General features: G+C 37.0%; 1 protein-coding gene across 1 annotated transcript in view; it reads right to left on the bottom strand.

The window, feature by feature from the left end:
• Positions 1 to 12,420, bottom strand: part of RP1 (RP1 axonemal microtubule associated) — a 205,521-nt gene that overhangs the window by 68,809 nt on the left and 124,292 nt on the right. Inside the window, exons 39-40 of the mRNA XM_064425911.1 lie at positions 7,585 to 7,754; positions 1,142 to 1,361 (exon numbers count right to left, since the gene is read on the bottom strand). Of these exons, the coding sequence (XP_064281981.1) occupies positions 1,142 to 1,361; positions 7,585 to 7,754 (390 nt within the window). The remainder of the gene's footprint in view (positions 1 to 1,141; positions 1,362 to 7,584; positions 7,755 to 12,420) is intronic.

The following is a 12,420-nucleotide window of genomic DNA, read 5'->3' as shown; positions in this document are numbered from 1 at the left end:
AATCCAATCTCTTCATGCTAAGGTCAATGAAGACTTTCCATTCACTTCCTTAGAAATTTAAAGGAAACTGAACTTGGACAATTTAGACTTATGAATCTAAGCAAATTCTGCCCCATTCTGTTTTATTGTGCAAGAACTGGAAAGTAAGAACTTACTTATTTGAGTTAGTTCAGGAACTAAACCAAAACTAATTAAAAACTGAATTATCTTTGAAATAGATAACAATTAACACAGGTCAAAGAATAAGAATAAGGTTATGCAAATTTAAATAAGAAACAGATGCAACATAGCATCTGGGTGCATGACATGACATACAAGTATAAAAATTTACAAAATGCACTTATTAACTTAAAGAAGGAAACTATAAATTTTTTGCCTTTATATTGATCCTGTATGAATTAATTTCTACAGTCAGATCAGATTTTCTTCTGACTAGAAGATCATTTAATTGCATATATTCAGGCTCATACAAAAAGAATAACCAAAATTTTTCAAGCGTTGTTTCTAATGTACAGTTCTGCAGAGTTAACATTTAGTTAATGTAACACTATACTTTGTTTTAAGGTTATGAATAGGTTTGAGTACTCAGGGATCCGAACTTCTGGAACTTTAGTTTAGCAAAGCTGTGAAGTCTGTAATTACTTTTATCTCATGTGTAACTGCTAACTTTTCTGAACAAATGCAGGACTTCTGGAAGTCTTCACATTCCAAGGACATCTCTGAGAACTCTCAGCATGGCAAAAAAGTAGTGCTTAGGAAAAAAGACCCAACCTTTCTCTGCAATACTTCTGATACTTACATTAGCAAGTAAAACTATTGTAAGCTAAGTAATTCAATAGCAACTCTAGAACAAATAATTTCCATGGCTTTGAACGTGTTCATTTCCCTAAAAAGTTCAATTTTGTTGCTCAGTTTTTCTCATTTAAAATCATGCAGATGACTTAGCAACTGTAAAATCCAATATGCAACATAACTGAAAAATTAAAATATAATTTTCAGCATTCTTGCAGTGCATATGTGAAGACAGGTGCAACAGAGCCACTGAAGATATCAAATGCAGACAGAGCACTATATTATATCTGTGACACTGATTTATTTTCAAGCAGCTAATTTACAGTGTTTATGTCTTCTGTGCCTTTACCTGGTAAAGTTTTCTGGTCCTCAGTGACTACGGGGAATTCTTTTACCAGCTCCTTATCTCCCCTCTTCAGAGTGAGCCAGCAGTTGCACTCAAAGTTCAGTTCTTGTTTCATATGCAGCTCTTGTAAGTGAAAGGACTTCAGATGCCAGCCCTTAAAGCCTGGCACATCATCACAGCTGACTCGAATCTTGTACACATCTCCCAGATCTGCAGTCTCAACCTGCACCAAATGGCATGAGGAAGAGGGTACTGTCAAGGCTGGTTCACCTAGAGAGATTTTCCCCAATCTCAGTGTAGAATTCCTAAACTTAACAGTAAATAAAGGAAAAGTTGAGTTTGAGGCTGGGATAACTGTGATGATAGAAACAATCCTTTTTATTTCATGGTATAATCATGGGTGATTATCTCCTTTTTTAGTATTGTAAGCATGACACTCTGTAAGCATAAATACTGTAAGCATGATAATTTTGAAGTGAATTAGTGAAAATTAGTAAGGTATTTGCATTTAAGCTATTTAGACAAAAGGTAATGCAGGAAGTTGTGACCCTACTGGAGAAAGAAGGCATTAACTTACAATTAAAGATTCTAATATCAGCAGCCAAGGGAGGTGTTAATTTAAAGATGGTTACTATGAGCCTGGAATTGCACAATTTTTTAGGTTGGAAAAGACCTTTAAGATCATCAAGTCCAACCATTAACACAGCACTGCCAAGTCCATCAGTAAACCATGTCCCTGAGTGCCACATCAGTATGTTTGTAAATACCTCCAGGGTGGTTACTCAACCACTGTCCTGATCAGCCTGTCCCAGCTTGGCAACCCTACTGGTGAAGAATTTTTACTAAATTCTCATTTGCTAAATGGTTTTCTCTAGAACATTAAACTACTTTACAACCATTTTGTCATTAAAAGAAAGGGATAATTCTGAATAAAAATAAATCATTTCTGTTACAGAAATAACTGTGTAGGACAACACAGCCCTGTTCCTATACTACATGTGGAAATTCAGTAACTGGTTGCTGGTTGTGGATAATGATCTGCATGATGTTAACCGAAGCATGATAATTCTTCTGAACAATAGGAAGTAATGTGGCAGCCATGTACTGGGCAGCTACAAGAAAGACAGGATGGGAAGTGATTTTGAGTGCAACAACTGAGAACTAGTAATTTTTAAAGGCAACAATTTTTTTATTAAGTATCAAAATACTTAATTTTAAAAAATGTTGCCAGTGGCTTTGTTCTTCTCCCATATTGCTGCTTTTTTTCCCCCGCACATCCATCACAACATAAGATTTGGTGACTCTCCAGGGAATAAATCCTTTGTACACCCTATAGCATCACAATATTAAACTGAAATTAGATTTACACAATCATGCCCTGGCTCTGACAGCACCACCAGCAGATTGGCTCCTAAGACAGAGCACAGACCTAACAGATCAATTTATTTTGCTTCTCAGCAGAGCTCTGAACATGACAGCCCCTCACTGCTGACCTCGCTTGCTTAAAGCTACTTCATGTGCATTTGCACAGCGAACACAAGCATGTAGGGAAGTATCAGCTACCTTATTTTAATTACAGAGGTACTAAAAAAATGTGGTTTTTTTCATTTGGGGAGAGTTGGATGTTACTTTTGGTAACTGTTATGCACATAAGAAATAGTAAAATATCAGAGGATGATATAAAATAAAGCTACCTGCCCAAACCATTTTACAGGAATTTTATGACCAGTTTATGATGCAGAACTTATGAAAAGAGGCCTTTGGTAGGAAGGAATTGCATTTGATGGATTAAAAGACCCTGTCCAGTCAGAATTTCTTGAGGTAAGTATTATAAATGGTTGCAACGCCACTCCTACCCAATTTCATGACTCAGGGCATTGTTTAAGGAGCAGGGAAGAACTCCTTTCTGTTGCCTGTATAACAGCCCTGGGCTGCTCAGAACCTCTCAGCTCCTGAGCTGTAACTCCACAGTACCCAAAAAGAGCACACAGCAGTAGTTATACACCAGAAAAGAGGGACCAAGCTTGTCCTCTCTCTAAGCCTGGCCTGCCCTGCCTCTCTCTGTGCCATCGTGCTCACAGAGATCAAAGCTGTCCCTGACTTGGTCCCCAGCCCTGTACTGTGGAAAGGGAAATGAGTGGGCAGAGTTTTGCATCAAGATTTTTCACTCATGCTGTGTATGTTGCAAAGGATATAATTAGCTATGTATCATTAGCTGTGGTGGACTAAGTGGATTAATTCCTTGTGAAATATGCATTCCACCTGATTAAACTTAACACAAATTATTTGGGTTCATTGAGAGGAGAGTGCACAGGTTCTTCACCCATCAAAACTACAGTTCTTTCACAGACAACGAAGTCATTGCTTCTTCTCTTTCAGAACCAGACTACTATTTTTAAAATAATTGCCTGCACATTTTTTTTCTCATGTATGGATCCCATGACTGTATTACACAGCTACTCTAAATGCTGTGAACAACTTATTCCATAAAGCTCTCTGTTTTGGAGTTGCAAAAGTACAGAACTTGGTTATCTTTATGTGACAGGGCAAGCTGTAATTCACATTTTACTTTGTCTTCTGCTGCCCTAATTTGCAATTCGCTAGGATTCCAAGTTGTCATAAATACATGTGCTATAATTCTCCTAGGAAATGCACAGAGGAGATTTATAGGAAAATAATTCCAGAATACAGGACAGAGTATTTAGAAGCCACAATTGTCCGTTCTGTTTCTAGAATTACAATTTCAATTAATTCCCTGACTGCCAGTGAACTAGCAAGTACTAATAATAATACTGTTTATGATCCGTGGAATTAAGCACCAGCTATTTTCAAATGAGTGTACTAGATAGTTCCTCTTTTTCATGGATTTGTTTTTTCACTTACAGCTGTGGGCAGCATTTGCCTTTTTGTTGAGCTCCATCATTGTACCCAGTGCTGCCATTACATCATTCTTGTAACCCTTTTCTGACCAGTTTAGTACAAGTAGTTTTCCTTTGGAATATGATATTCTGTCTTGGATCCCAAAATTGTCAGTTCCCTCTACCAATGTCTATTAATGGATGAAACATGAAATTTGAAGCAGAGGCAGACATGTAGTCCATCACAAAACATATATCCAGTGAATGTCCTGGATTTAAATTTGTTGAATATTTGCCAAAGCATACTTTACTTCATTCATTATTATAACTTCTTATTTTTTCACATTTATTTCTTCTGAATAGATTTCTCTAATATTCAGAACTGGAAATCTTAGTTGAGTTGGCGTGATTTTTAACATACAAAAAATACGTTTTCCATTACACGACTGAATTTTTAAGAGCAAGGGTCTTAAAATTAGGAGGAGCCACTGGGCTTCTTAAGATCTCAGAGACAGGTAACTGATACAGATGATTAGAGAATTTCATAACATTTTAAATCTTTTCCTCTTTAACTCACACAGGGCTTCTCAAAGACATCATGCCTAGGGTAATGAAAGCCTTGTAAATTTTACTGTTTGGGTGCATATTTAAATGTAATTCCTTTTCATTCTTTTCTCTGTTAAAACAAAAAAAAAACCGAACCAAACAAATCACACCCACCCACCCACTCCATAAATTATTCTAGTTAATAGGGTTTCATCAAACCTACTAAAATTCAATTGGACAGCCATCTGTCATATACCCCAGAAATCCTTCTGCTTGTTATTTGGAGCATCATCTCATACTGTGGAATTGAATTATTGTATTATGTGATCTGAAACTCTCTGGCATCTGTTTGTCATCCTTAACAAAAAATACATTCAGGATTTTTTGTGTATTTACCAACAGTCTTACTTGAAGGGCACTATTGCTCATTTTGTACTACCTGGGCTAGTGTTTTGGACAATGGTTTTGGGCTTCCTAATCTCACACTCTGTCCCATGTATTCTAAGATTCTCCAGAGAACAGAATGTGTGCAATACAGCAGGACCTTCCAAAGACACACTCTGACAAACTTACTCTGCTAGCAACCAAGAAACCAAGATGACTGTGAGAAAGATCTATATACTTTACAAATCTATTCATTCCATGTGAGATCTACCAGACTACCAAGGAAAAATTCTACCTCTTCACTGGTTTCTTGCCATGCTGCCTTCAGCACTATAACTCCTGCCAGATTTCATAACATTGACACATTCACCCATTTTTCAATTTATTTTTAAAACTAAGGTGTTCTAATTAAACATTCTTTTTTAAAGCAGCTCAACTACCATACTACATTTCTGAGACTACAAAAACCCAACTGTACCTAAGAGCATGCTTCTATTTTCTGTCTTTTAATTTATTCTTTATGCTTGCTATGTGCAATTAAACTACACCTGTTCTTTCATAGGAGTTGATTTGGCATATATTGGATGGAATAATCATTCTGAATATGATACACATCTGTGCATATACTTGTGTGAGAACACCTGGAAAATCAGGAATTTACATGCCTTTCTGTCCTCAATGTGCAATAAATGTATCTCTGAGATCAAAATCAAGCTTACTGTTTCAAAACTATGTGAGTTGCTTATAGCACATAACCTGTTGTTCTTTTTACTGCAGTATGTTATCAAGGATGTTTGTCTAGAACCAGGATCTTGAGGGGAGGTTAAAAGTTCATTTATCCATGCTTTTTGGAAAGCTGAATTCACAGCTTGTCCTCATTGTGATATCACATTCATGCCTCCAGCCTGCTGCTACAGTGAGAAAACATAAGCAAAGTTTCTGCATTCTTCTGCATAGTCTTAGTAAGAACAAAGAAAGGGAAAGCAAAAAGAAACTGGGTTTATTGGCTCAAGCACCTAAAGAAGTGTGAGGGTGTTTATGGAGATACCTGTGAATCCCCAAATGCCTCTTTATACCAGAGCTGCTATTCTGTAAGCTGCACTGTAAGCAATGCAGCAAAGAAATAAAATGTCATGCACACTAAATAATGCTCAAATAGTACTAACTTCTTCATACAAAGCAATAAAAACAAGGACACAAATAGCTGTGGGGAAAATACAGGCACTAACCCAAAGTCAATCCAAAGTATGAACAAGGATTCAGAAAGCTGCTGGGGTGGAAGGCTGCTACCCATAATGTACTGTGTACCAAGGATAGTAGACTATGAGAGACAGCCACAACTGACACACAGAAATACTAATTTCTGCTAGTGTGATACCCAATCATTGAAATTAGGCAGCAATAACAAGGAATATCTGCCACTTGGGAAATTATCAACACACTGGATGTAGCAGCATCACTGCTTTATCCAATGGTGCTTGCCAAAATTCAGTCAGCTGGTGCTCGTGCTCCACAGATAGATTCTGCCTCTACTGACCTCTTCAGTTTATGTTCATGGCATAGGATAGGAAGCTTGTTTTGTTGCTCAGTGTGTTTCCTGTGTGTTTTCTGATAAGCAGCTGCTTCCTTGTCCTTAAGAAATGCCATTTATCTTTTCATTTACTCCCCATAAAGTTCCTAAATTGCTTTATCTTGTTATTTAAACTAAAAACTCAGCCTGGATCAGGTCATTACGATGAAGCTTTGACATAATTTTCTAAACGTAGCTTTGCCATTGTTTTCAGAATGTTTATTATAGCCATTGAAAAGTCTTTCTGAGCTGTATAAAACTGCCTCAAATTGCAAGCTATTTCTCCCATCTTGCTGGCTAGAAGCCGTACTTCATGGCAATCAACAGAATTTGCAATGTCTTAGCCTGGAAAGCCAGGACAGAATTGAAGATTTAAAAGATGCCTCAGCCGAATCCTCTCAAATCATCAGCATGTGTGTCAGGTGTATGGGCGGTCAGGACAGTGTCAGGGTTGATTTTAATACTGGCCATATATAAGCTATTGCTTCAGAGTTCACCAGACTTTGATATGCATGAATGCATTCTCCAGTGATTTGTGATTATCCAGAAAAATCCTCTGCCTGCTGACCTGAGAGACAGAACAATCCTGTGGAGAGTGGATACTACTTTATGAAGATGGAAATGAAGGGAAGAAAAGACCACTTATGTCCCCTGGGAGTGCTGTCCAATCCTTCATCTTCTGCATTCACAAATAATTGTATATTGCCTTTTGTGTGAACTTCAACTCAGGACTCTTCAGGGAATTAGAAAAAATGCAAGATGAGCTGGTGAATGCAATAAATTACACAAAAGAGTCCATGGTGCTGGCTGTTGTAGAACAGGACCAGCAATGGGAGATGACCCAAGACCTATACTTACATCATTCCATTTTTGTAAATAATTACATCATTTTTTACCAGAAAAATCAACTGTATATATATATATATATATATATATATATATATATATAATGCTAGTCATGTATACACACACACACACACAAATACATATATCTATGTCCATATTGATATCTATATATATATATATATATATATGCTAGAAGGCAATGTCATGATAAGTTCTTTGTAGTACTTATATTTCTGACTTACAATGAATTCATCAGTTGCTCTGGGAAGAAAGCACACATGTCCTGGGGTTTGTGGAGAAAGCAGAAGCTCATCACTTTTGCCCTTTGAGCCATAAATCACAAGGGTCCTTTTACACTCCTGTGGCTCTGGGGAATCTCCATCTGTTTTAACCTGCACTCTCCACCGTTGTGCTAAAACAGGAAAAACATTTTTAGCATCAATTTACCAATTAAACATTTTTAGGATCAATGATAGAGAGCAATGGATGCTTTTGTTACTATCACAAAGAAGAGTTATAGATTACCATGAGTTTACATCCCATTTAATATAATAAATAATTAATAATTTTTTTTTCATCTCTTGAAGATAAGTATAGCTCAGATTTGATAAATATAAAACAATTGTTGAACTGGGTATGAAAACAGAGATTAATACCTAGGAAGCAGAAAAAAGACACTTTGCCTAGGGGTGTTTTTTGCATTCTTTGTATCATAATAGTTACTTTAATTACAGTAATAATTTTAATAAATTTAAGTTCTTAAAATGTTCTTATGTAACATGAAAAGAACGTTAACATTTTGAAAGACTGGTGATACATTTGTAAGACCTGCTGGCTAATATATAACTAGCTAAACAATGAAACGTCAACTTTTTTTTCAAATTTTTCTAACTTAATTTGTCATGTTCAGTCTGCTAATTTGTCAGATCAGATCATTCATTAGGGTTGAATACAAAATTCAGGAAATTTTGAAGAGATTCATTAGTTATTTTTGAAGATATTTATTCTCACCTCATGGCTTGGGCCTTTCAGAGGTTGTAACCTCACCTCTACTCATAACAGTGTTACAAGTCCAGTATGCAACTGGGAAGCTGTTTCATTTGTGGGAAAAATACGGTGCCTTAGATGGGTAGAGTATGGGTTAGGAAGCTACTTAAGTGCTTAAAGGTAAATCATTCTCTGAATTCAAAGGAATTATTTGTTGAAGAGAGACTTGATCCTGCACAGCAAGAGGAACTTAACAGTAGAAGCAAATTAAATGCTTTTGTTTAGACTGTGGCCAATACTGTGATAATAAAATAATTTGCTAATGGGACTGATATAAAGAGAACTATTTTGTGACTGTGTGTATAGCCCAAAATATAATATGCTGATAAAATGAATTTCAGAATAATTTAATTCAGAAAAAAATCAGATGTGACTTTCTCTGACAGAAATATATGCATTTTTCCTACCTTTTGTTTTCCTCTCCCTGCTTAATGATGGAGTCTAGATAAAGCCTGATCTGGTTTCCTTGATTTACAATTTTCCTCTTTTTTCTTTTTCTTTTTTTAGCTAATTCTGGGGGGTTTTTTTCTCATGTTATAGAACTTGCTTCTGCCTTACATCTGACTGTTCCCTGACTCTTCTGGGCTCAGCTAGAAAACAGCAGGCAAATACTCATCTCACAGCCAGTCTTCTGAGTAACACACTAGCTGAAAGGATCCCTCCATCTGAACTCTTTTTTTAAGGTCATTTCCAGCAATGAGTCAGATGTAGCGTGTGCAAGATCCACACTTTGCCTAATGAGGAACTTTTGCTGTTTGATATATGTGCCAACTTTGAATTTTATCTCCTTGTGCCAGGTTGGCATGTGGTACTCTTCAGGGTGTCACACTTGGTGGAATCAAGCATTGTTTGAGCTTTTGCTGTTCCTGAGCACTCCAAGGGTTTATCAGGAGCTTCAAATTTTTACAAAGACTCCCAGCATAGCCCTGGGTCTCTTATCCTGTCCAACCATGCTCCATTTTGAAGGCAGGCCCATGAACACAGCAGAGAGGAAATTAAGATAATTTTGAAGTTCTGTATTTCCCAAGTGGAGCTTTTTTTTCTCTTTCTAATATCCCTCTGCTCCAGGAGAGAGCAAGCCCTAAGTTAAGAGGAATCACAGATGCATAACTGGCTGTTCCCTCCTCAAAGAGGCAGCATGTTCAGTGAAGGTATTTTGGGCAAGGTGATTTATTTTAATTAATATCCATGATTGTGTTTTTAATTATTATTTCAGTAGGAAGGCTAAGACACCAGTTGGGAGTTTTCCAGGAAATAAATCAATGGTTACGGATTTAAGGCCTCTTAGTGTCTGTGATTCTTTATTCTCCTACGCTTACTTTTAATGCTTCTACAGTTTATTAAATGAACTAACACAGACTGACTGCATTTTCTCTCAGTTCAACAAATTCATTTAACCTGCTCATGCCAGAAGAATCAAAAAATCCTTTGTCTAGTAGTCTGTTTGCTCAGACATCTACTTGGTGAGGATGGCTAGCTACATGAGACTGATGTCAAGTATTTACTGTGTTCAGTGATTTCTACACCTCTTCAGGAGTGAAGCTGTGGAAGTGAGATAGCTGGGCTTCAATAGGTCATTTTTCTGTGTTTCATCTGTGTGGTAACATTAAAAAAGACTTTTCCCCTGCTATCACTGACCTGTGTTAACTTCCTTTCAGAGTGATTAGTGTGTTCATGTGTTATTGTACTTCTACAGCTTATGTGTAAAGCTGGAGCCATTTACTCTAAGACATCAATGTAGGAAGCACTAAAATGAATAGTAGGGAAAAAAACAGAATTCTGGGAGAAAAACATCTCAGAATTCTCTTTACTATAATGATATAACCAAGAATCTGGTTCACATTACAGAGATTTATCCAGAGGTATGTTAGAATTAAGGATCATTTCTTGACTTACAGAAATTAAATGGGATCAGTACAAGAATTTCCCACCAGAAATTCTTTAACCACTAGTCTGGAACCTGAAAGTTCCTTTAGTAAAACGATGAAAATCAAACCTACAATGATTTCTGTACAGAGAAATGGGCATGGCAAAACCCAAAATCAAAATTTCATCATATAATTCAGAAAGCTGAAAAAAGGTTAATTTTTTGTGTGTGTTTTTTTAAAAATATGAGCCACTTATGTATTTTTTAAGGATTTCCAAAACTGTTTTTACAATACACTATTTCAGGGTTTTTTTCACTATGGTGTTTTTTGGTCTTAAGACCTAGAATGACATTCACACTTTGCAAGATGTAGGAGTTGGTTGCTTATTTCCTGAAGACTGTAGAAAATTGTATTGCCTTGTGGCAGAGCAGTCAGCCTGCTTAATTCTTTTTCTTAGGGATTTCCGCCTCCATCTGGCAATGGAAACACGCTGTTGTTGATTTTTAGAAGCGGGTCCATTCCCTTTTAAATTTGGGAATCCTGTGATTATTCTTAGTCCGTTATCAAGTACTTGCAAGGTAGGGAATAATTCCAAAACAAAATTAGTCACGGCAGAACTTACTGAATATTTTCTCTTTTGATATGAATTTTCTATATGCCTTAGTACCAAAAAAACCTTGCACAACAGAAGAAGAGCCAGCCAAGAAATAGCTATTAACCAAACTCTGCTACTGAAGCACACTTTATTTACCACCCACAAAAACCCACAAAACCTCAGGACACCCTACAGGCATCACATTACAGGAAGCTAGCTCCTTTTAGCTGACTGTAGCGAGGATTTCATTGGAACATACTGTGTCTTGTCTCCTTGCTTTGAGAGAAAATTCTTTCCTATGTGCTATTACAATACCTCATCTATATCGAGGCAGAAGAAGAAAATAAATAGAGAACACAGAAGGAAAAAGTAGTAAAATACCCCTACCATGTAGGAAACTTTTAGAGCAACAGAAAGTCCCATTCAAATCAACTTTGTTTGAGAGCTGAGAGCATCTATCTGCCTTCTCCACTAGGACAATACTTTTTGTCTATTTATCTTGCATCAAACATACAAGGAGGAATCACAGGCATACAAATAAATCTATTTCTATGCCTGACTTGCCAGAGCCTCTCTGTAATATATAAATGTACAAAGGTTACGGAGAAAACTTGATATGGGCAGACTGCATTTTGGCAGAATCCATAGCCAGCAGCAGCAGTCATAGGGATCTGGGATTTATGCTTCATTAGAACTGGCATAATGCCAGCCTGCCTGAAAAAGGACAGAGAGCCCTCAAGTAACCTACCTAGCAATGATGACTTTCAAAATTTCCTCTTTGGCTAGGTGGTTGAACAGGTTACTAGCCTCATCCAAAGTGAATGAGATTTCTGACCTTCAGAGTGACTTATGAATTAATTTGTTCTGTATCTGAGCTTTAGACTTGACCTAAGCACATTGATCTTATCCTGAAAATCAGCAAACACTGGATTATGGCAATCATCTTTTTATGACTTTCCCTGAAGCCCATTTGCAGAGTGTAGCTCATACAGAGTATGGTCACATGAGCATCTAAAACATTGGCTCCCACACATCAGAACTTACCTCTTATTCAGTAAATATATGTTACATGGAAAGTTTTCACCCCAGCTCTGAAGGGGATGCTTATCACTACTCTACCATGTAGAATCTTCACTGCTACAGGTGCTGGGAGAATCTAAGGGAATTATTTTTTCTTCCAGGACTCTGCATCTCTGGAATGTTCTCTTACCAGCTCTGACATTGGCACTGAATCATGATAGAATGGCACAGAACTGACTACAGGATATCTTTTCAAACCTCTTGTGATTGTTCCCTCCTACAAAGCTCAAACATGCAAGGTCTATGAGATCACTGATATGACAAATTAAACTGTGAAAAATCAGCCCCAGCCACCATCTTTTTCACATAAGACATAAAAGTCCAATCTCTAACCTATCTCAGTTCCTCTCTGGAGTGAGCCCACGGGTAAAACAAAGATGGCTTAAGAGCAGCTCAAGCTAAGCTGTCATATAGCTAACTGACAGATAACTTCCTATAAATGATCTTCTCTTTTCTAACCTCTTTTTTCAGAAGCTCTGATCTCAACG

Source organism: Passer domesticus, chromosome 1 (assembly GCF_036417665.1).
Source record: "Passer domesticus isolate bPasDom1 chromosome 1, bPasDom1.hap1, whole genome shotgun sequence".
Classification (NCBI taxonomy): domain Eukaryota; kingdom Metazoa; phylum Chordata; class Aves; order Passeriformes; family Passeridae; genus Passer; species Passer domesticus.
This window is presented reverse-complemented; position numbering and strand designations above follow the sequence as displayed.